The sequence below is a fragment of the Perca fluviatilis genome, chromosome 6, assembly GCF_010015445.1.
Source record: "Perca fluviatilis chromosome 6, GENO_Pfluv_1.0, whole genome shotgun sequence".
Taxonomy (NCBI): Eukaryota; Metazoa; Chordata; class Actinopteri; order Perciformes; family Percidae; genus Perca; species Perca fluviatilis.
In genome coordinates, this window is record NC_053117.1 from 19656331 (window position 1) to 19681504 (window position 25174).

The 25174-nt window shown below is 41.2% G+C and overlaps 1 protein-coding gene across 1 annotated transcript in view; it reads right to left on the minus strand.

The window, feature by feature from the left end:
* Positions 1-14688: 14688 nt before the first annotated feature.
* The window catches only part of ebf2 (EBF transcription factor 2), a 32075-nt gene continuing 21589 nt past the window's right edge, over positions 14689-25174 (minus strand). The window contains exons 6-15 of the mRNA XM_039803156.1: positions 21957-22038; positions 20263-20404; positions 18889-19019; positions 18537-18663; positions 18290-18378; positions 17664-17729; positions 16922-17096; positions 16647-16829; positions 16368-16538; positions 14689-16193 (exon numbers count right to left, since the gene is read on the minus strand). Of these exons, the coding sequence (XP_039659090.1) occupies positions 16162-16193; positions 16368-16538; positions 16647-16829; positions 16922-17096; positions 17664-17729; positions 18290-18378; positions 18537-18663; positions 18889-19019; positions 20263-20404; positions 21957-22038 (1198 nt within the window). The 3' untranslated portion in view covers positions 14689-16161. The remainder of the gene's footprint in view (positions 16194-16367; positions 16539-16646; positions 16830-16921; positions 17097-17663; positions 17730-18289; positions 18379-18536; positions 18664-18888; positions 19020-20262; positions 20405-21956; positions 22039-25174) is intronic.

The window sequence follows — 25174 nt, forward strand, 5'->3', positions numbered from 1 at the left end:
GTGCAATATGTTACAGAACAGAGCCCTTTGTTTATTGTTATGATTTCATCTTGCTTGTATGCTGCACAATTTACATTACAGCAGAGGTGAACAACTGAATGTGTACTCAGAGTTCAATGTTCCTACACTAGTTCAATTAGTATTAGTATAGTATTAGTATTTTGTCTTTGAATTGTTTTTACTTGAATACTTAAATTTTAAAGAAAATAAATAAGAACTGTTTTCATTCAACATTGTGCCCTTTATTATCATCAGTGATTAAGTAAACCGGACTTTTAAAAACACATTTTTAAAGGATATCGTCTAATTATCGTTATCGTCAAAATCTGAAAAAAATATCGATATTATTTTTTGTCCATATCGCCCACCCCTAGCTCTACATAGGAATGAACGGGGCTCCGCCATACACGTTGCATCCAGCTCCTATAATACATCCATGACTTAGAGCTGTCAGCTTGTAATCAGATCACTCAGGACGGATGTTAATACCAGGTGTGAACAGGGCTTACAAATGTTAAATGTAGTGACAGTTAGCACTACAGGTCTTAACCCTGGATTCACCCTTTACACCCCTAGGGTTGGGTACCGTTTGGATTTTTACGATTCCGATGCCAAACCGGTACTTTTAAAACGATTCAGATTCCTAAACAATTCCTAAACAGATTCTTGAAAAACTGAAAAATGACATAAAAGAAAGGCTTTTTATGGAGTTTTTTTTTTTTTTATTGAAAATTATTTAAATTTAACAATATATTAACGTTTTAAAGTACTTAAATATATAATAACTAAACCTAAGTCACCTAACACACAACTACAATAATTTAACAAATAACAGTTACACTATTAACAAGTACCAACAAAATAAATGTTGAGTTGGTATGCCAACCAGCTTCAAACTTTAGCAGTTCTTTTGCAGAAAAATTACCATATTTGCCTTCTCTGGCAAGATACTACACCTCTCCTGACTTATGGCATGTCCTGCACAGGAGAAAACTCTCTCAGACAGTGTCCAAGATGTCTGTACACACACAGGTATGAGCTTGAAAGGGCAGACAATTTGGGGAGGCTGTCCCGCCTCCCCCACCACCAGGCTACAGGGTCTTGTCCTGAACGATAGACTAGCAGAGTAAGTGTAATATGTTTACTACCGATCACGTGCAGTGAATGGTTAATATGCTTTTACGTCCGTTTTGGTGAGTCCAAAGGGAAAATATGCCATTTTAAAAGTAGCCTTCATTTACGGTAGCTAGCTAACGGTAGACTACAGAGAAAGTGGGATATTTTTACGTCCGTTTCAGAGCGTGTACAAAAAGCCGTCTGTCAGCAGTGATTGTAGAGTGCATGTCGGGGGAATAGCGCGGACACGCGCTTCACACCGCGAGTGGGCACGTGCGCCACTCGGCAGAAAAGGAAGAAAGAAAAAAAGAGTCTGCCGCTGTCCGGAGCAACAGAGGGAAAATATTTCAGTCGGAACCGAAATGAGGAACCGAAATTTGCGTACTAATCCGGTCCGAATACTACCGTTTGCGTAGGAAGCGGTACCGTAGTGGAACCGGGTTTCGGTACCCAACCCTATACACCCCTAGTGTAAAAATGTACTAAATATTTTTCCATCTAGCACCAAGAGTTACAAAATTACTTTACATTCCTTATTTTCTCCCTCCAAAATAACTTGTATCATTCTAAGAACTAAAGGGGGTCAATTTGTTTAGTCTCACACAAATTTATTTTGGCTGTCAAAAATATGATTGGCACTGGGCACATTTATTGTACATGAGGTTTTAAAATTAAACACAATTTAGACCAGAAAGAACAAAAGGCACACTGTTAAGGCATCTGAACCACATGCACTTTGTAAATCAAAAGGTTCGTAAATCAGCAGTGTCAGTTTTGATATCATCCTTCTCTTCTCCATCTAATACTTTATTTTGTAGGCATGACAACGTTCACTGAAATGGTCAATCAAAAGCTTATCGACAACAAAGCAGTGTCCACCAAAGGTATCCTAGGTCTTATAGAGAACACTGGTATTTTACCCTCAGTGGAACTGAACCCAGTTAGTTCAGAAACTGTATGCTGGTGACATGTAGCTATCTTGCCAGCATCACACTACTATCCACGTCACTCAGACTAAATGGTTTCAATGGTCCACGTTCAGTGTGTTTTAATGATGATATCTCCTAGGCCTGGCAGGTGGAACACCCAAACATCCTGCTTGTCACATCCCTTAGTTCTGAAACTATAGAAAACTGAAAACAACTGACAAGTGTGTATGTGCCTAAATAAGCTTCAACCTTGAGCTGAGATAGAACCTACAAGTTCTTCATTAACATACCACCCAGGGGCGGCCTCTAGCTCACCCAGTAAGAGCATGATCCCCATGTAGGCTGAGTCCTTGGCAGCTGCCCGGGTTTGAATCCAACCTGCAGCCCTGTGCTGCATGTCGTGCCCTCTCTTTCTCTCCCCCTTTCCTGTCTATCCACTGTCACTATCAAATAAAGGGAAAAGCCCCAAAAAATGATCTTAAAAATAAAAAAATAAAAAACATACAATCTCCTGGCTGCTCTTATGCAAGGTCTGACAAATAAAACACAAAATCATCTTGAACACAAATAAACAGTTGTACACTTTGCCTTAAAAGTGAGAGAGATTTAAGCATAATATGCATGGTCATCTAGCATTGTGGATTAGTGGTTGCTCACTTTTAAGGCCCCTTGTGGACTTTCCAGCCAGTCATTCTTGACTCATTCAACTTACACCCACACCACACAGGTGAAACTCTTGGGACAATAGTCTCATTTCCTGCTCTAATTTAGTCATCCTCATCATCAGAGACAGGCCACATGGACGCACAGGCACGGAGAATATTTCTCAAACCGACACTTCATTAAATCAGTCATGATGACAGGAAAGCTAATAATGCATATTATTGCTTTGCATCAGTCATACTAACATATCAGCCGCAGCAGTAGCTCATGTAGAGATACAGCAGATGCTGCCAGGTTTTACTATGCCGTTCATGTTGAATCCACCTCAATATTTCAAAGTCTCTAGTGTGTTTTATTGGCAGAGGTCCACAGCTTACAGTGAGATACAGTATTCCGCAGGCCAGTGCCATCCTCTGCACCATCAACTGTGGCTTATAGAGTTATTTTAGCAGCAGTGTTAGTCACTATCAGCCAAAATGAGATGATGGGATGAACAAAAACCCTTGCTGTATTTGTGCTACTACAGTATGGATGAACACTGTGGCCCATTTTGTGATTTTAAGTGGATCAAAGGATCATAATACTGCCCGTTTAACCATGTGAAACAGATTATGGTTGGTCGTCACAGAAGATCAATTGGAAAGGCAAGAAACATCCGAGTAGGGAAGACTAAAGGTCAGACAGCACCCTCTATTGATTAATAAGGGGTACTGTAACAAAGAGGGACAGGAACATTCACTGCATGGGTCTACAGCCAAACATGAAGGGTCTTGGTACTAACCTGCTGTTGAAATATGTTCATTTAGGAGTCTCTAATCAACCAACATAACAGAACAATTTACCTGTTACAATAACCGACATCAGTGGTGTCTTACAGGAAAAAATGTACAGGACTAACAGGACAAAGACAACAAGTGTGGTAGGATTAGGACTAATCCATAATAGTGATTACACCATGGATCACAGTGCCCCCCGTAGGCTCATCTTGCAGTACTTTGAGTGAGCGTACACGCACAGCAGAACTCAACACTGCACTGCAGCACATAGCCAACTCAGAGCAACACCACAGGACTGCACAGCTCAGTGCTGCTCCGAGAACACACCGTTCAGATAGAATCACGTGTCCTAATGAACAGGATAAAACCTAGTGCATGTGAACATGACCACTGAAATTTGTATTTAATTAGTGCCGATGATGGACAGTACGAACAGAAACAACAGTTTTCATAAGCAATTTATCATGCAAGCAGGTCCACATCTTTACAGGTGGTGAGAATTATAACAAGCATCTATTAAGAGTGTAATGCAATCCAACACCACAAACTGCAGACTAAGAAATGACCATTAAGTTAAATCAATACATCTCATCTCAATTCCCCCCCACCCCCCTCGACTGGCACTGCACCAGCAGAGAGAGCACTGATTGGTAAAGCCATATGGCAGGTAACACACCAAGGACAGGCTTCATGTCCACACTGTGGCGTGGCTCAGGCAGCCTGCCACCTCATCTAAAGGGCTCATCTGATTTGGCTCTGTATTCAAGGGAACCATGTAGACCAGAGTTCAGTGTAAATATGCCACGAGAGTCACTGACACTGCACCATCACCAGCTCGGGGGTGTGAGCAGCAGTTCAGAGTAGTCCCAAAGCCGCAGAGTCAGCAGTGAATATCACTGCCACACCAACTGGGAATGGCAATGGCCTTCGGCACATTGACAATCACCGCTGTTGTGTACAGCGGATCTTTCAAAGCACAGCACAGCAGTGTGTAGGCAAAGCAATACTTTGTTCTCAATTGGCCGTTTAAAAAGGAGGCCTGTCTAGTGATTGTAACAATTACATAAGGGAGAGATGCGATGAGTCTGCAGCATTTCTTGATCAGAGTTACAAAAATAGCTCAGGTTGAAATCCCTTGCAACCATTTAGGGGAGTCTCTGACCACAAATAACAGAAGCTGCCATCTGTGAAGAGTGAAGTACAAGAGCTGCAGGTTTAGCAGTGCAGGCACTGAAAACACAATTTGTGTAGATGGGATAACATTGGTACTACTTTAGCTCTCATGATGTCCTCTGAAACAAACTACATTAAGTGATTAAAGATCTCTGGAGAGCAGCTCTACAGAGAGAAAATGCCCAAAATACTAACTGGAGCAGTTTTTCCACATAGTGCCTGACCAATGAATATCAGAGGATAAAAGTTGAAGAGGACGCTGTGTGTGATGCCCCAAAACATGAAGCTGCAGCAGTTGAGGGACAGACCGTATATCCTGTTTACTTCTGCCATCTAGTGGTGTCATAGTGCAATTGACTTCTAAATACAACAAAGCTGTGATCAATTGATAACTGAGGTGCTGAGTGTTGTCTGAACCTCTCTGAGTGATCGACTGATGGGTAGAAATAGTTGTTATGGCACAACTGTCTGTTTATATCTTCTTTTGTCTTGTTGGATGTCTACGACCGTATATCCTTAGAAAAACCCTAATGCAGTGACTTATTGATTTCATGGTAAGAAAAACAATTTTTGATGGCATTTTTAAATCTTTATTTCTTCCAGTTAATCATTTAACAAAAACTATAATGTATAGCCAATAATGTAGACAAGCAGTGTTTTTTGTTGTTGTTGTGAGGATAGAGGAATGTTATGAGGAGGGGAAAAGATTTATGACCTGGATGCTTGGCTGGCACACAGGGAGAGACGACGTGGACATGACGGTTGTCTGATCAGGGAACAGGATCACTGGAGACATCAGATGGACAGCTTTATGTGCGCTGGATGGCCTTTTGGTGCTATATCACTATCAATCTAATACATTCAATGGACCGTTTGCAAACAATAGACAGCTTTTGCTCCCTTAAATAAAACATACTGGTGAAAGTTTTAATCTGTTTACTGGCAATATATAAAGTATAAATAAAAGTATAATTGCATTACATTTAAAGTTTAGTTGTACATTATCATTATCAAAATTTGTGTTGCCCGTTCACAAACTTGTCCTTTTTCATGAATATTTACCGCCACCATCAATTCCAAGTATTCCTTTTGGCTTGAAATTTTACATTTGCATTCGCATGAACTGGGGTAGACGCTCCATATTCATGCGCCAACCTGAAATAAGTTAGCCGGTAAGGGACATACAGGACATTCTGCTCCGCCTTTCGTGTTTTCGCTGTCACATGATAAACTCACAGGTGCTGCTAATGCTGCTAATGGGTATCGTAGCTTCCCCGCCCCGGCAAGTTTGAAATAGGAAAATGGAGGACAACACGTATTCAAAATCCAAATTTCAGGAACAGGAGTCTTCTTCTTCTTCACCCAGAAAAAGAAAAAGAATATTGAAAAGAGCAAGAGACCGGCTTTTTGAAGCGTGAAGGCTACCGTAGCTGTAATACCTACTTTGAACTGCGTGGTGCGAGCATTGACATATATATAATGGACCAACAGAGCCTGTTGCTCTGGACGGAGACCAGTGAAGGCTATTAGAAGCACTTTTCCGGTGATGGCCAGCTTTACTGCGCAGCCTCCAACTGAGAGAGACAGCGTAAATGTGACGTGAGCAACCTGTCTGAAAGTTGTAAGTCTTCTGGTAGCTGTGCCAAGAGAAATCTCAATCATTCCCAATCTTACAGAGACAGAGAGTGTAGGGATATGTAAGGAGATAACATAAGCACAGGCTAATTATTGCTAACTAACATGCTAGTTAACATTAGTAATTAAACCTAAACAGCTAACGTAAGTCGAAACTGCCTGCGAGCTTCTCCTGTACTATATGGTAATTCCTCTACTGTGCGACAGTAAGTCACTTGGTTATGACACAATCGTTAGCTTATTTTTACAAAAACGTCTGCTACGGAGCCATAACGTGAGATACAAGGTAATGGAGCCTTTTATACGTTGCGGTGTTTCTTTAGAACTAAACAATGGACACATCGAGTCTTTAAACGCTTCGGATGTAGTTATTCTCAGTCAAGGGATGACGTAAAAATTTTTTTATTTTAAAAAATTTAATGCAAAAAAATAGCGTTAGCAAAGAATTAAAAAAGCCAGGAGGTTATGGGCAGTTTAAAACTTGGGCGGAGAGTTGATTAAAATATTAATCTAGATGAAATTGGATATTTAAATTAAGTTTTGCTGTAGTTACTTGCCTTGCTTTTAGTTCATGCTAGTATGGTGTGAAAATCAACTTGCACACACTTGACACCAGCTTGAAATAGATAACTTGCATTTAAAAAATCCAAACTTTCAAAAGTTGGATATAGGGCTTTACAGAAATCACTTAAATGCAGCAACCAGGGGCACGTTTTGAAATCGTCAACTGCATTGCTACATAACAACAATGTAATAAAACAAATATGACGAAATGCTCAGTTTCATGTCCCTGCAATTAGATTTTTGTAAAGCGATTGCTCCCTGGAAATAAAATACTAAGTGAACATATGTAACCTTTTAATGTTTCTGAAACTCATCTAATGATCATAAATTACCTGTAACAGTAAATGAGACCAGTGAAAAGAACGCTATTTTTATTCATCCCTTTGCCCGGTCCAATTTTCCCCACAAAGCCTACAATAGCCTACATTAAATTACGTCCCCCTTCCATTTAGTGCCCCGTTTTATTTCTTTTCAGTCTGTTTGTGTTGGCCAACTATGTTCTTTTCCCTTGTCCCCCTGTACTTGTGTAAAGTGTCCCTGGGTTTCATGAAATGCGCTATATTAATCTAAGTTATCATTACGTTGGTTGCTACAACAATCTGTTAATGCTTTGGCCTGGGACACAGTGACAGTGATATCCGGTTTAGCTCACGATCCAGGCTAAGTGTCCGTATTCAACACTTGAAATGCAACGATGCATCTGTAACATATTCGCTTATTGTAAATGAATGATTTTCTGTCTGAGCAAAACATTCATCACAACTATATGACTTCCCTTTAACACTAACTCAGGCAATACAGCACTGTAAAGAAAAGACCTTTACGACAGCAGCAGGGTCCATACGCATTTTAACCAATACTTTTTGGCAAATTTCCATGACTATGTGTTCCTGAAAATGTCAGTCGACATTATACAATAAGAATACAAATCTGTGTTAAAGTTTACCCTCAGAGGTTTAACTATAACATGAATGACAATTTATGTGGTTCATAGTGGGATTCTTAATATCGCTCCCCGAATAGAATGTTGAGGTTAAGACGACGTGAAAATACATTTATTAATTACATATTATTATGCTGCGTTAAAAAATAATTCCATGACTTTTCCAAAACTTTTTATGTTTCCAAAATCTTTCAAGGCCTGGAATTTGCATTTTTCAAATTCCATAACTTTTCCAGTTTTTTTCAAAACGTATGAACCCTGCAGCAGGTGTGGTAAAAAAAAAAACAGAATCAACCCAAACTGAAAGTTACAAATAGCCACTTTAAAAGGTCCCATGGCATGAAAATTTCACTTTGAGGTTTTTTAACATTAATATGAGTTCCCCCAGCCTGCCTATGGTCCCCCAGTGGCTAGAAATGGCGATAGGTGTAAACCGAGCCCTGGGTATCCTGCTCTGCCTTTGAGAAAATGAAAGCTCAGATGGGCCGATCTGGAATCTTCTCCTTATGAGGTCATAAGGAGCAAGGTTACCTCCCCTTTCTCTGCTTTGCCCACCCACAGAATTTGACCCACCCATGAGAGAGAGACATCATGGCTTTGAAACGAGCAAAGTGGCAGTTGGTCAAGGCCACACCCCCGCCCTCTCCACCTTGCCCCCTCTCTCCTCCTCAATAGCTACAGACATAGAAATGGCACATACTAAGGAAAGCTCATTGTGGGACTGGCTCTAGTGGCTGTAATTCTGCACCAAGGCTGAATTTCCGGGAGAAAAAGATTTCAGAGACAGTATTAGGGGACCACTAAGGCCCTTATAAAAGCATCCAAAAAGCAGCATGTCATAGGACCTTTAAAATAAAAACGTAATGCGAAATGGTCAGCAATAATGTGAAGTTTTATTTATAAAATGCTAAATCATGATGTCATCTTGAATATATTTCTTGAACCGTTTCTTTTTTCTCCTAGCCTTTTGAATTAATAAAAAGCATATAATATAAAAATATATCCAGCACATCAATATAGCAGCAAACATATTTTTTAAGTAAAAATTTAGTGGAGTAATGGCGTCCTGTGCAGAAAAACCAAGGGCTGTGACAAAGCATCGGTATTTGACAAGTCGGGGAACGGCGGTCTACGAGACCCGTGTGGAGGCAATCCCAGCCCACTTTTTCAGTATTTCGAGTACAGCCCCCTTTAACTGACCAGGCCTGTGTGCATGTAGGTGTAGAGTTGACCTCAATGAAGAAAGTATAGGTAAGACTGACAAGTGAAAAGGGCAAAGAGGGAGAATTAAGAGAAGAAAGGAAATGGAACAGGAAGTGCAGGGAAGGAGAAGGCAGGAGACTGATGTCAGTCTCCCTGAGTTCCATGCCCTTCCCCTCGCTCCTCCCTCCTCTCATTCCGCATCTCCTCTCATGTCCCTTTTCCTCTGTGTATTTTTCTTCCCATGATTCCTTACACTTGGCTTCCTCTGACCCTCTCTGATTCCTCTCAGCTTGATTCATCTTTTCCTCACAGGTGGCTAACCAACATTACGAAACACGTCCCTGTGTGGTCAGAGCCTCTGGATACTTGTCAGTATTAATCTGTCACTGTACGAAATTTGTTAATATCAATTCAGTTTAGTTACATTAAAAGTAAAACACAAGGACATCTGGCAATATTGTTTCAAACCCTGTAAATCTCAGAATACAAGAATACCCTCTGTGGACCGTTAACAGTAATTACTGGTTTTCTTCTTTACAAGGTAAAACCAGAGCCAAAACAGACAGTGACTCCCCTCCTGACACCCAGCGAGTCCTCGCTTTGTCCCAATCTGTTCCTTTAGATGTACAGCCCGCCTCCCTCCACCTGTCTCCTATTCTTCCTTTCTAATCAGGCGTCACTGCCAATCAGTTTGATCGCCATGACAACATTTCGCATGACGCCCCCTCCAAACACCGCCACCACCCCTATAAACAAAAACAAAACAAAAAAAAGAAGCTGAATTCCGACAGCTCAGGATTGATGAGGGTGAGTCCTGTCAAAGGCCAGAGATTAGATTAGGACTGACACACACACACACATACACACACACACACACACACACACCACGAACTACAGCTCAGAGGCAGCAGGTGCTTTTGGTTAAACCTTAATTACATGATCTCTGATTTCTCTAATTGATATGGTAATGACTATGTAATTAATGCAAAAGCAGAAATACCAGCAGCTCTCCTAATGAATGGATTTATTTGATTAGATATCCTCCTGCATATTTATGCATGCTGGTATACAGAGGACGGTGAGACATAAAACGGTTGTTTGTGGTTGTTGTCACAGTGTTGCTACCACTTGCATGCTGGATGTGACAGAATTTGACACACAAATACACATATGAACACAAATGAAGCTGCCTGCAACAAAATCATGCTGAAAAAAATACTGTAACTAAAAGATTCAGTATGTTTGCTGCCTCTTATAGTGAAAATGATTCTAGGGAAGAACACTAGAGATTAGGGGAAAGGGAAGAACTTGCTCTTTCACAAGTAGGTGGCGCTATGTGGCTGCCTCAGACACACAGGAGCCACAGCTTGCATGACTAGAGATGATCATGAAGAGCGCTGATGCACCAACTGAAATTGTAAAATCACTAAAGAAAAGTTGCCATTATAAGCCTGAAGATATATTTTGGTTTTAAGACAGCTCACATCGGTTTAAAGCAGAATTAAAAAGTTGAAGCCCCTCTATATATATATACACACACACACACACACACACACACACACCCTTCTGGGGATGAGAAATCATTTTCCCTGCTTGCACCAAAACGTCCTCTAATATGTGTCTCCATATGTCTTTTCGTCTTCTCTTGTGAGGTATCTAGCGGGAAGCATTTAAGAGGAAGTCAAGTGAAAGCACATGTGGGCCCTGACCAGGAGCAGAGACCTCAGGCCTTCTCCATCTTTCACTTAGCCATAACCACACCACTCAGACACTGCTTTGACAGCTGATCTGGACACTGCTGTCTGTACCTGTCTCTCTAATTAAGTCTATAGGTTTGCAAAAGAGAGAAAAGAAATCCAATAACCTATAAGACTGACAGTTACCACACAAACTGATGTTCTGTAACGGTTTCAGAAAGTGCTATGGTTAGACAAAAGAATTCAAAGCAGCGGTTTGTGTTTTTTTTTTACCATGAGGATGTTTTCGATGGGGCTTTTACTAAAAGGTCAACAGGCCTACACCACCTACATCCCATAACAAGGGCGCAGTAACTTACTTGGGTAAGCATTAAAAGACATCAGGTTTCTCCACTTTGAGGAGGAAATAAGGTCTTCCCAGCTGTCCAGACTACTCTAAAAAATAAGTTGCGGAGTCAAAACATTTTTGTCACTGAGCAGTTGAAAATCTGCCAGAAGTCATTTTTCAGACTTAAATGATTGCTTCAAGAATTTCCATTTAAAAGGGATAGTATAAGCAGCTGAACTGGCAACAAGGCTAATGTCATGTGTCACTTGTTTAAAAGCGTGGTGGAATATGAGTTTTATCTTATAAACTAGCAAGTCGATGTTCCAAAAACATGACACGACTGGCGTGTTTGCTGTTTACTCTGGGCCTAGTAGCCTACTTCACGGCCAAAAGGGGCACAAGATATGAAAACATCAATCAAAACGACTATAAAACACAAAATAAAACTTTCCACAAGCTTGGGTTTGGATTTGCTGCTAATATCATTTGGTGAATCCCACATTTCACGACGCGCTGGCTACAGAGACAGACAGGAGAGGAGCTAATACCATTAATGAATGGTGGCGCGCTAGCTAGTTGGTTAACTAACTTACCTCTGAATAATGTGTTTCTTAGGGGGCCACTCGGGCCACGGTTGATGGATGGCCTTACAGAAGCCGGGTCAATTAGCCAGACTGGGTTTCCCTCCACGTCGGCTGCAGAAAGCACCGGGAGAGCTCCCACCTCTGTCACGCGGCCTGGCTGTAATTAATCACCAGTGTGGGGCCTTCTCACCTCACACCGGCGCGCGCGCGCGAAAACAGCCAATACGTGCGTTTGGCCCAAATTACATCCCCACTCCTGTAATCTGGCTAATTGTCAATATTATACCCAGAGGAGGAGAAAGATCGTGACATAAAAAGTCTTCCCTACCAACAAATTGGCTAAAAATGCAGAGAAATAAATAAAAAGTGAAACTAGAGACAGGTAAATACATACAATTCTAGTAGGCTACATAGTATAGTGAGTATAGTATAGTATAGTAGAGTATAGTAGAGTATAGTATAGGACCATACATTAACAGTTGGGTGTCACAGGCTTTATTTGAGTATATTTGCACACAGCTGTCAATGGTTTATTATGCATACAGGAGTAAAACCAGATATGTTAAATTATGATCAGAAATATGCAACATACATCATTTCTATTTTCTATCTGTGTCTACAACTATCTATATTCATTTAGGCTATGTAAAATCAGCATGAAATGAGTGATGGCCCTTTTATCTAACTAAATGATTAATAAAATATATATTTAACATTAGAAAAGTTGTTAGGTTTGATAAAGATGCAAGGTCAAAAACAGATGGAACATAGTGACTTTAATAATGTGATTTATCTCTAAAAGCATCATTCTGGTTACACGTCTCACCCCATGCAGTTGTTAATGTGCAGTTCAGTCTCTCCCTTACACACAAAACAGACACACAGGTACACAGAGCACAGATTGAGAGGCAGGGACAGAGACGTACTCCTGTGGTCTCTGGACAAAAGCAGCAGCCTGACAGATGAGGTTTGTGTTTTGGGGGTGGAGCTATGTGTTGCTGCTGTGTGTGTGTGTGTGTGTGTGTGTGTGTGTGTGTGTGTGTGTGTGTGTGTGTGTGTGTGTGTGTGTGTGTGTGTGTGTGTGTGTGTGTGTGTGTTTGTGTGTGTGTGTGCGTGCATGCATGCACTTATGCATATGTGCATGAATGCATGTCTGAGCGTTTGTGTGCATCTATGTGTAGGTGCCTGTGTGTGTTTATATGTGTGTATATGTGTGTATTTTATTGGGGGGGGGGGGGGGTCTCATGAGGCAGCCCTGTGTCTGTCCCATCTGCCACCCCACTCTACTGACACCCAAGGGAATGGCAGAAAAGGTGGGGGGGGGGGGTCATTTTGGAAAAAGGAATCGGGGTCCAGTGGTCTAATGGGCAACAATACAGGTTTCACTGACGGGCCAAAGGCAAAGGACACCGGCTAGGTGCGTGGAAGCCAATCTAGAAATCTATTTGACAAAACAGTGGGCCACCACCGAGCTTGACAAGCTCTGTCTCAGTCTGCCTAATAAGGCACGCACACCCTTGAATGAGAAAGGGGTGCACTATATTTTACGCACACACAGAGACATTACATACACCTGGGGCTAATGTCAGTATAATGCATGGCCATGCTGCGGCCGGAGGGCTAATTGGGTATATAAACACAAACACATCCCTTGAGAGGCAAGAGGGGAAGGGTGAATTTTGTGCTATATGCTCCCTGTATTGTTACTGCAACTTAAAAATGGAAGCTCATAAGTACATAAACAGTATTGATAATGAAAGATGACATGGTGTTTGCTCTCATATGCCCAGCAGCTAGATGCTCCTTTGAAGCTGTGCACACAGTGTGATGTGGAACCACTTAGTGGCAGGTGGCATCTCATCCTGTCTTTATCCAAACTGGGATCAGAAGACGATAAATGGCGCCGCCGCAGCCTCAGCAAAAGCAACAACAACAAAACAGTCATGTGGAAGAGAAGCATGGCATATGGCTCTTGCACCACTGGGCAGAAAGCGCATTCAGCAAGATGAATGCCGAGGTGCTGGGAACAATGCTGACTTTAACTTGTCAAATTAACAGCATATCAAAAGAGAGAGAGAGAGAGAGAGAGAGAGAGTAGGAATATAAGGAGTAGGAAGTGGCAGCAGCCTGAGCTTTTTTGACACATGCCACTTGATGGTGACAAAGACAGCTCGGAGACAAACAATGACTTGATGTTGGGGTCAGATCACAGACAATGTCAGCAGCTGTTTGATGTCCACATGTCTCTCCCTGTCTCTGAGCTGAGTTGTTGATACACTGTTTGTCCATACTTGTCTCATACAAACACAAACAGACAGACGTGCATCCACTAGGTGCTGCCCTGCTCCCTCGCTGCTTTGAGCGCTATGTTAATGAAACAGTTGCCGTCTCCTGGCATAACAGTAATTACCCGATCAAAATAGAGTGAGTAATTAACTGCCCTTCTTTAGCAGTGCTAATTACATTAGCAGAGAAGGGTCATTTCATTGGAGCAAAAGAGAGGAGAGAAAGAAAGACGGGATAAAGCAGTACCAAACAAAGACCGAAAAACTAGGCAGTGGTGAGGCACATGTCGAGGCATGTGTGTGTGTGTGTGTGTGTTTTAAGAGAGAGAGAGAAAGAAATAGAGAGGAGGAGGCCACGTTGGAGGGAGACTCATGTGGTTCTCACTCAGGCCCCCAGAGGCTTGGTCCTCAGAGAAAAGCAGGCTTATTGAAGAGGAGAGAGATGGGGAGGGGGTGTTGTTGTTTATCTTGACATGCTCTACTCAGTCTTTAACGCTCGCATCACAATTAAGATGCTGCGGCTCATCAGCTATGTATACAAAACAGTGTAGCAAGCTGCACGAGCACACAGGTGATGGGCACAGTCAAAAATAGATCCAGCCCAACCCTGAGATGTGGAGTCTTGTAGAACCAGGAAATGTTCAGATAATACAGTGTGTGTGTGTGTGTGTGTGTGTGTGTGTGTGTGTGTGTGTGTGTGTGTGTGTGTGTGTGTGTGTGTGTGTTTGTAAAATAATTAATGTGTAATTCTGTGTTCCATGTAAGAACTAAAATAACTTAAACCAACATCAGTGACTTTTTTCATATTTGTTTTATTTGGAGCACAAAATATAATTACACCTTGAGACTTGAGATATACAAATCACATTTGCACCATTTTTTGTACCGTTTCAAAGAAAGGTGGCTTCAAAAAACATAATAATAAATTGCTAATACTTTTTTTAAATAAATAAAATTAACCAAACTCTAAAAACACATTTGCAAATGTCATCTATTCTGTGTTCTTAGTTTTCACATCCTGAGAATGAAGTTTGTGTTGTGATGACAGAAATCAATGAGTGAGAACAGCATGATATGGGTTAATGAACACCTAATATGCCCCGTTCTTCAATTGAGCAGTTTGTGCTTTCATTTACTGTACTGCATAGTGACTGGAGACCTGTACTGGGTTGAGAGGTTTAAAATTAAACTGTAAAATCTATAAGCTATAGTCATATAAATTTGCAATGTTGAGTGAAATAATATCAGGGCATTGGTGTGACAAAGCATGCATTATAAGTGAAATTAAAAAGGATAAGGCTAACTAATATTTTTCCTTTACACAAGGACAATAACCTCCTTCAGATGTGAGCACAATATTAAGATTTTGTTATGCAAGAACCTGAAAACTGGGGATGTTTTGTTCCAAAAAAGTGTGTTATTGTTATGTTCTCCGCCATATTTCCCTATGATCATTCAGCAAATTAATTAGCAATTGTTGAGATAACTTTATTTCAGTAACAGTTGGAAAAGGACCAATTTATAAAAACACGTTTATATTATTCCCTAAACTACCTATAATAAGTTAAATTGCTTGTTCTTAAATAAATCAATATATGAATTCCTTTAGTAATAACCCTTGAGACAAAGAGTTCTCCCTTGTAAAACCGCAGAGATCAGAACAAAAAATAAAGGGTCTATTTTTCTGGAATGTAAATTGTCTTCAAAAAGTCTACTACAAAAAAACTTCTTGCTAACTCACAGACAGTGTACACACATGCCATTTAAGTCCATACACAGACAAATAGCACCCTGCTTCTTAGAGGTTCTTAGAGTCCGTCAGTGCTCTCGCAACGTGTCCCGTACGTCTCTGGCCAAGGTTTGGGAAGGTTGTTGGAAGAATCACATACTGCATGTGATAGCAGGCCAGAGGTAAATACAGATGCTTTTGAAGCTTCAGTTCTCCTTTTGTTTCCTTTCAAAATGCAGACGCTTCATCACACACACACACACACACACACACACACACACACACACACACACACACACACACACACACACACACACACACACAGAGTAGATGGCTGGTCTTTGGACATTTTCGTACCCCGTCCTGTTCATCCACCTGGATGAAAAAGGGACTAAGAAATGGCAGGTGTGGGGGGCTCAGGAGGGAAAGTTATACATGGTCGCTAGTGATCAATTTTCCATTCTCCCTTCCCTCTTAATGCCAAAAGAGAGGCTAAGTGAAGCAGTGGTCTGGGGTAGATTGGAGTGGGTGCTTTGCTACATCGGGGGAACAACCAGGCCCGTCATCGCTGGAGAGAAAAAAATATACAAAATCTATGATTCTAATCAATCAGGTCTTGCATTATTGTACATCCAGCAACTTCTTTTCCGTCTTGTTCAAAGCTTTCGAGCGGTTAGTACAAGAGGTTAGACTGCATTCGTGAGTTCAGACAGGGGGGTCAGATAGTGAGTTGGATGGCTACCTCTGAAGCTGTTTCCCCCTGAGGCCGGGCAGGCAGGGGAGGGAGAGCCCTGGGGCCTGAGGACGGGAGCAAAAGCACTCTTCTGTTTAGCAGCAGACGGGAAGGAGGAGAAAGGCAAGAGAGACGATGAAGAGCTGGAGCTTCCTGGTATAGTAGGGCTGGAGGGCATTACTGTGGGAGAGAGAGAGCAACAATCAGTCTCAAGTCTGAATATCACAGCGGACTCAGAAATGTGTGGTTAATTATCACAGAAAAGTATAGATCATTATAAGGTCTTACTATAGGGAGAGCCTGTGGGGGAGGCACTGCTGAAACCAGGAGAACCAGGTACTCCTAGACTGGTCATGGGAACTGTCCCATAGCCTCCAGTCATGCCTCCGCTGCCCCCGTAGCCTGACTGCTGAGGAGTGGAGGCTGATGGGTAACCCCTTGGAGACAAGCTGCTGGAATTTCGAATGTAACCTGGAAGAAAAATGAAAAGGTTGGGTCTGTTCTGAGCTTCATTAGTGGAAAAAGAGCTAAGTAGTGAATGGTTTATGTCCCATTCTACTCACCTTGGCTGCTCTGTCCATGTTCCCCGATGCTGACGCCTAACTGAGAAGGATAGGAGCCCAGGCCCATGACACTGCCGTGGGCTGGTGAGCTGGGCAGCGCCTGCAGCTGACTGTGAGGACGGGGGACACTGTAGAGCGCCTCGGCGATGTCGGCCGCACGTTTCAGCAGCATGTCCTACAGGAGATACAATGACACAGAGTTTAGCAATGGCTCGCATTGTCACAGATACAGAGAGAGGCCAGGTGATGCACTTTTTAAGCTGTCAAGATGTTACCTGTGCAACCCCACGTGTCTATAACCTGACAGGAAACAGGTGAGCATTAAAAAATCCCTAAAGCTGCGTTTGTCTGAGCTATGTCCAATTAGTCCACTGTTTAGCCACTTTTTGGCAGCTGAGTCAAATCTCAGATGTTGAAGCTTCCTGACACACAAACACTGAGAAACTGAAGCAAAAACATCTGCTCAGAACTGTAATACCATGCTGACAAAAATTACCTCTCTCAAGCAGGTTTTCAATCCCTGCAAGTTAATTACTGAAATGTATGAAAAAACAGTGGCTGCCTCTGGAAGTTTAATAAATAATGGTATGCTTTGGAAAATGGTCAGCAGTAGATTGTGTAAAGTATACACAATTCATATTTAATGGGCTAAAATCACAGGTGTAGTCTTTATATATATATACACACCAATACGCCATTTTAAAATATTTGGGGATATTGCATTAAAGCTGTTGCTGTTCACCTGATTACTGTGTGGATTTCCGTACAGGGCCTCCACAAGATCTGCTGCTCTCTTCAGGAGAATCTCCTGCAAAAAAACAGATTTTATTACATTAATATCTTGATCAGAGTGTAGCATGCAAAGGGATTCTAATGACCTTTGAAGAAATCTCTCTAATGTATGACATTCCAAGGAAACTATTTTATATCTCCAAGTGAGGAACTGTATTTCTTCTATGCAAAACAAATCAGTCGGGATTCCTGCACTCTCATCCTTAGAAGAAATTATAATAAACAATTGCAATGCGAGAGGGGTTTGATTTCATCAATTTATAACTGGCTTGCATCTGGCTCTAAAGAAACGTTGATAGCTAGACTTGAGATATGGAGGACTTAAAAAAGGGACATTTCAGAAAACGATAGAAAGAAAACAGCAAACTCTAATTTAAAGCTACTCCAATATAATTGGCTGATGCAGACATACACAACTCCTGTTAAATTCAATAAATACAACAGTAATATACCTGGACTTTGAGGTTGAAAATTGTAATTGCAATAAAAATTAATAAAAAACACTGTCAAAAAAACAAAGAGTGAACCATGCACAGTTCCATGAAACATCAACATGATTATGATTACGTCTCAAACCTTGGCTAGTTTCTCTGGGTCACCAGGATGTCGAGGAATGACCTTTTGAAGACGTTGGAAACCGTAGTCTATAGTTGGCTCATTTAGGGCTGAAAAGAGAAACATATAAGAGTAAGAATAAAAAAGAAACATATATTGCAAATCAAATCTTGTGTAAAGTTTATTTAAATGTCATGCTTAAAGACTGTTAAATACCTGTGTGCCATTGTAAAGTCTAAACAAAGCACACAATGTGTTGTCTAAATACCTGTGTAGATGAAGCGTCCAGGCGCTCCCTTGCAAAATTGTTTGGATTTATAAGACAGTGTGACCTCCACGACCCCGGGGATGTGTCGAGGAGGTGTCTGGACACGGATAGCGTGCGGCGTGATTAGCTGAGGGAACAAAGGACGGCAATTGTGTCACAAAACAGCAACAAATTATTCCCCCCCTGTACCTGGTAAATATTTAGGCTAACAGAATACTGCGGAAAGATTAATTTGTGTAGACTGCCCATAAATCATCTAAATAATGAGACAAGCCATATGCTATATATATCATTTCAAAATACGCTTCAGACTTTACCATCATTAGTGAGATGTTTTGGAGACAATTCCTACCTCACTCCACACGAGCATGCTGCCAAACACCACCTGCAGCCCGTCAAAGAAGTTCTCCCCGATGACGATGACCATCGCCCCGCCGGTGGTCCAGCCCTCACTGGGGCTGATGGCTTTGATACACGGGGTGGCTGTACCGGAGAGCAAAGCAAGAGTTACTCCGAGGGTTTCATTGCCGGATGTACACCAATTTAGTTTGTTCAGGCTACGTCTAAAAAGCTCATTTAATGGCAAACGTTATTTTGTGACTACTTAATTCTATCTATGTAGCTTTTAACCGTGAACACCACCACAAACTGCATGAAGACCAGGGTGTTTTAGATCCATGTCAAATATAGGTCAAAAATCACATGACCTGCAATCCTATAGAGCAGTAATTAAAGTTCCAGTGAAATACATTGTAAGAGTACAACAGTATAACGGTGTAAAAATTGAAATCTTACTGAAGTATAAAAATGGAAGTATCACTAACATGCAGGAAATGGACCCTGTGAAAGTATGTTATTATGGGATTATAAATATTGATACAAAAATGTTTAAGGGGTATTTTAAGGTTGAGGCTGGCTGCTGTGAAGATATTTTCAACTACAGTCCATCATATGTTTTATATGTAAAATATGAGTCAACAAAGTAACTGGTTACTATGGCTGTCAGATAAATGTAGTGTAGTAAACTAGAAAATTAAGTATAAAATAGCATAAGTTTGTGAGTACAATATTTATATATTCACTTTGTTACAGAACTTTGCACAACAGGCAAATGTAATGTGTTTTTAAAAAATCCTTTATTCCAAATGCCATCAGTATCCTCAACCAAACCAAGTGACAACATCAATATGAGCTGCTTTCTTAATGAATTTAAGCATATTTATTTTGTTTTTATCTTGAAAAATGTTTTTATACTCAACTTACTATGTCTGATATGTTGTCTGTATGTTTATTTCTTGTATGTCTGGTGAGCCAAAGGAAAGTTTCCACCCTGGTGGACAATAAAGATTTATTCTATTCTATTCTATTCTATTCTATTCTTGGTTTAGAGATACTGTAGATGTGACTTATTTAATGGATCTTACCAGATATTAAATTTTGTTCTTCACGCTTAAAGAAATGGATTTAAGATAAGATTTTATTATCATCTCTGCTTTATGTGAAGACAAGTATTTAATTAATGCATTAATTAGCTCAGTTAATGACCTCAGTAGCACCACTGGTTATGTTTGAAATATCACAGTGATTATGAATGGACATTAAGCAACTCAAGTACCTGCTGTTACAGTATGTATTATGTTTCTGAGTGTGAATGATGAAGTAGACATGTAATAAAACAACAAAAAAGATAAATGGGGTGTGACATTGTGGTGTGCCGGTGTCTCACCATATTCCATAGAATTCTCGACGGACTCGCCTGGCTCCAGTCTGCGGGCCCTCCGACCGTGTTTTGAGTTGTTGTGGACGAACATGTTGTCGGACACTGCTAGGACGTGGCCGTCCACACTCACAGTGCTGGACAGGACCACCTGAAGGAAAGAGAGGAGGAAGATACATGAGTGTTGGTGCACAACTTAGACAGCACGCTGCGAGTCACTGTCTCCGGTTACAACAGCAAAATCCCTAAGTGACAATTTGTTTCGGCATACAGGTGATAGTAATATTTCTCTATAGGTAATGTGACATCCCTGGGATCTTCATATATCTGCATTCTTCTGGTGATGACACTGCTCATACACCCCTCGACACACACACACACACACACACACACACACACACACACACACACACACACACACACACACACACACACACGGCCTCCATATGGCCTCTCCACTGCCTCTTGCCTAACTTTTTGATTCATACAGCATGCAGCAGGCTCATCGCTGTCTCCTCCTGATCCTTCAATGACACCAAACATATGGACCAAATCTCCCATTTTTGCCGGCCGTTAAAGCAGTGGATGATATATAGTCGCCCTAATTTGATTTTCTGGCCACAGCATGTGGGTGTCCCTTCCCACATCTGCCTCACATGGATGACACACATTTAATTAATGAGAGAATACTTGTAGGTCTTTCTCTTCGGATGTTTATGAGAGTTGATGTGATACTATTTTTGAAAGTGACAATAAGTGCATGTTTGAGAGTTAGAAGGAAAGGGTCAGTGAGAAAAAGTCACGTTTTAATTAAATATTAAAGTAAAACTTTTCATAATGTGCATTTTTAGGAAATCAAACAGCAAAGATAAAACCTTGCACTCCCTTCAAAATAAACACATGGCAGTAATTTTGCAGGTGGAGGAACAAAAGAAAGAAAAGGAGAAAAAGCATATGTGCTATAGGCGGTGGAAAAGGAGGGGAACATAAAGGAAAATAACTGTAAATTATCGATCAAGCAGCAGACTCCTGTCCAGCTCTGATCACCTTTTAACCCAGAGATGAGAGTCTTGGAGAGCCCAGTGTGCTCATAACTTCTCAGCATGTGTCACATCCCAGGAGTTAAAGCAAACATGGTGGAAGATAGAGGGAGCACGAAGAAGGGGAAGGGACGAAGGGTATGCTGGGAGAAAGAGAATGCCAGACAGGGGCTGCTGGTGCTGAAAGACGGCAGAGGAAGTGGGGCGGGAGTGTCCCCTGTGACCACTTCCTGGGTCACGGAGCATGACCTCCTCCATCTGGAGCCAATCACTCAATTCTTGACAACTTCCTGAAACACCTCAACATATTTCCTGCACCCCAACGACCAAAACTCCCACATATCTAACTCTAACTTTTCATTTGTCTTTCCGTCTCTCTGACTCCTTATTGATTTTTAACTTTCACCTCTGACTCCCTCCTCTATGTCTTCAATTGGAAAGTCTTGTCTTTTACTATGTAAGAGGTTATGACATTAATGCTACTTAGAACAGACAATTAATTAATGATTAAATTGTTCTATTAAGATGGAGGGCTGTGAAGGGGGTATGTTTTGCAAGAATGTAAAATATATATATATATATTTTATAATTTGATTCCTTCCCACATGTCCCAACCTTCCCTCTTCCCACTCACACACATTCTTTTTTACCATTTTTTCGTACCTGAAATCTCCTCATATCCCTCGGGTTTCCCGCTGTCTTCAGACAATTCTGGTTACATTTCAGGAAAAACTTCAAGAAAAACCTGCAAAGGTAAATAAGAGGACACATGTTTGTACATCAGCAACAAAAGAAATCCCATGAAAGAATCATGTATATGATTATTTGCTGCCCTGCAACACACTGGCAGTCAAAGAAGACATTCATTATTTTTCAGAGACAGGTCTTGTGGATGGTGTGTGCATGTGTGTGTGCTTATTTATATGATTACAGCTCTGACATCAATCCCGGCTGTTTAGCTTAGTATTAAAGTCAATGTTAATACACTTTCAATCAAGTGATGAGAATTTGAAGCACAGTCCGGTAAAAGCGCTGCTGTGTTACAAAGTAAACTGGAGACAGTGATGTATGCCAGGGGACCCAGGGGACCGTGATATCCTGCAATGCCGTATTTGAACCCCCACATGGGAATGGAGAGGGAACGAAGTAGAGACAACTACAGAGAAAGTGAAATGAGCAAGTGGAAAAAGGAAGGTAGTGATAGAGGCACAGGCACTAGTATGGACATGAATTTTGTTTTCAAGTATATGTGTCTCATTACGTATGTGAGTGTACTTTTGAGGGTGATCGGCTGTGGAGACTGAGAGAAGCTGAAAAAAGAGCGAGGTGCTGATAGCCTCTGCTACACCAAAGAAAACCTGAGAGAAAGGTGGAATAAATAGGAGAGATGGAGACTACGGAGAGAGACTCCAAATCCCAGGTGTACACAGTTCGGCAACACAGCCCGCTGCCATGGCAACGCAGCTCTGCCGCAATCCCAAAGTCCCCATGCTGAGAGGCAAAGACAGCGATAGGAAAGGGAAGGCAACAACAAGAACACATTCCATCACTGAAACACAGCGAGGAGGGAGACTTGGAAAGATGAAATGCAGTAAAGTATATAAAGAGGGCAGGTGCAGACGAGGCTGAGAAGATCTACACAAATCTAACAGTGACAAAAAATTAGGCAGATAATGTGTGTTAAATGAAAAGAAAAAGAAAAGTGAGCCTGGACGTGATGTGGTTTTATGATAGAATGATGGCATTAGCAAATATATAGCCTTAAAACCAGATGTCCACTTCAATTTGCAGAGAACACACTGCACTCTGTCTTGCCAATGAAAAATCCATCCATTAATGTTCCAATTAAACAAACAACAACAGTGCTGAAGAAAAATGCTGCAGAGGGAGGCAGTGGTTTTGGGCTACATGGTTAGCTTCAATCCCACCCACACTGTGCTCTCTGAAAATATAAGTCTTCTTAATGGAGAGCGGTTGTTTGGAGAGGAACTTCATATTGGCCCCAAAGACCTGAACCCTCCCATCGAATACTAATCTCTCCCTCATTCTGTCAGCTTTTACTCGCTATTCTTCCATCACTCGCTCCAGCTTCCTCCCATGCGAACAGAACCTGGCATGTAACTAGCTCCGAGTTCCAACAGTGTGTCCAATATTTCTTGATTTGAGCTATTTCGTCGGAGGACAATCAATATTGTTGTTGGCAGAGGGTGATTATAATTTATCAGGGAGAGCTCGGACCTCCAACCTCAAAGCTGCGCTAGACCTCAGTTTTGGGTGGAAACGTAAAACTGCACATTTGTGCCTCTCCCATTTCCTTCTTCCATTTCTTTCCTCGTCAGTCTGACTTTTCTGTTCTTCCTTACATGGGCTTGTATAGCACCATGACAGTATCGGTTTAAAATTATTTAAAATCACTATATATACAGTACATTACTAAGGAAAGTTATACAGTTTGTTTCCGGACTCTGAAAGGGTACCACAATTGGTGTTCTGTTTCATTTTACTGCCTTCTTTGAGGGTTATATTGTATGTAGGTTTTATCCTGGGCAATGATGCTTGCATTATGGCTCATTTTAAACGCTAAAGCCATCATTTATAAGGAGGTAAATCAGCACAGAGACCACATCTTTTGGTTTTAGTACCCATGTCCATGGTCTGGCTGTGGTTTAGCCACAATCATTTCCTTGCCACTTGCTTGTCGACCACTTAATGTTCATCTAACCAGCAGTCATCATTCATTTGACTGACTGACATGATAGAACATGCAGTGATGCCTCAGATAGTGATATCACAACCCTAATTGAGAGGTTGTCTACAGCCACCTCAGGCTTTGTGCACTTTCTAAAGGGGTTCTTGACCTTGTTTGTTGACTTCTTCTCATCATTCCCTGTTTGTATGACACCAGATGCTTTACACACACAAAAACACACATTCACATGCATGCATGCACACTCTAATACACCGACACCCCCACCTTTTGCCCCCCTCCCAAAAATCCATTGAGTCAACTTTTCACCCCCCTCAGTTTGGACGCACACAGCTGCAAATGCTGAAATTAAAGCGAGACATTGACGCATATATTAGCATGCATTAGCCGCTTCCCCCTGCCCACTTAACATGCAAATCTCCCAGCCCCGTCGCCTCGCACCTTCTGCCACACATTCATTTGCTGAATTATAATTAGACTAATCTTGCATAATTAATAAGAAGTCGAGGACCCTCTGTTTTTTATCCCCTCCTCTATTGTGGTTGCAAAAGTTTAATATTGCTGTTGTTTGTTTTTGTTTTGGTAATGTAATACACCCACACACCTCCCCATCCAGAGGGAAGAGATGAGGAGAACATGCAGAGCATTGGAGGTGATCTTCGTATCACAGGGAAATTGCAGAGAAAGGCTGTTTTCAAAGAACTCCACTAGCTTACGCGTGTTCATATTTAAAGTGTGCCTTGTTCTTTACATTCACAGAATATGCTGTTCCATAAAGCAGGTGTAGAATGATGATTCCGTTTGTTTAAAACATAGTAAAGTGAGTAACATAGTGCAAATAAAGATAATAGGAAAAATGTTTCAACTCGTTTATACTGTAATATATGTCTGTAATGATAATGAAATTATTTTTTTCCAATCGCTAACAAGACTGTAAGCAAAACATTATTAAAGCTTATAACAGATTACTAACAAATGTGATGAAACTTGATAAAAGGCAAACTCCTCATGATTTATGTTGTTCCTTATTAAGGACAAATTTGAAATAAGTAATTGATTTCACAGAATTTACTGTGGCAAGCAATGGAAACCAAGTTTTATCTTCCACAGCATCTACCCTCCATAGACACACTTAAGACAGGAAACACAAACAAAACACAGACCCAAGTCTTAA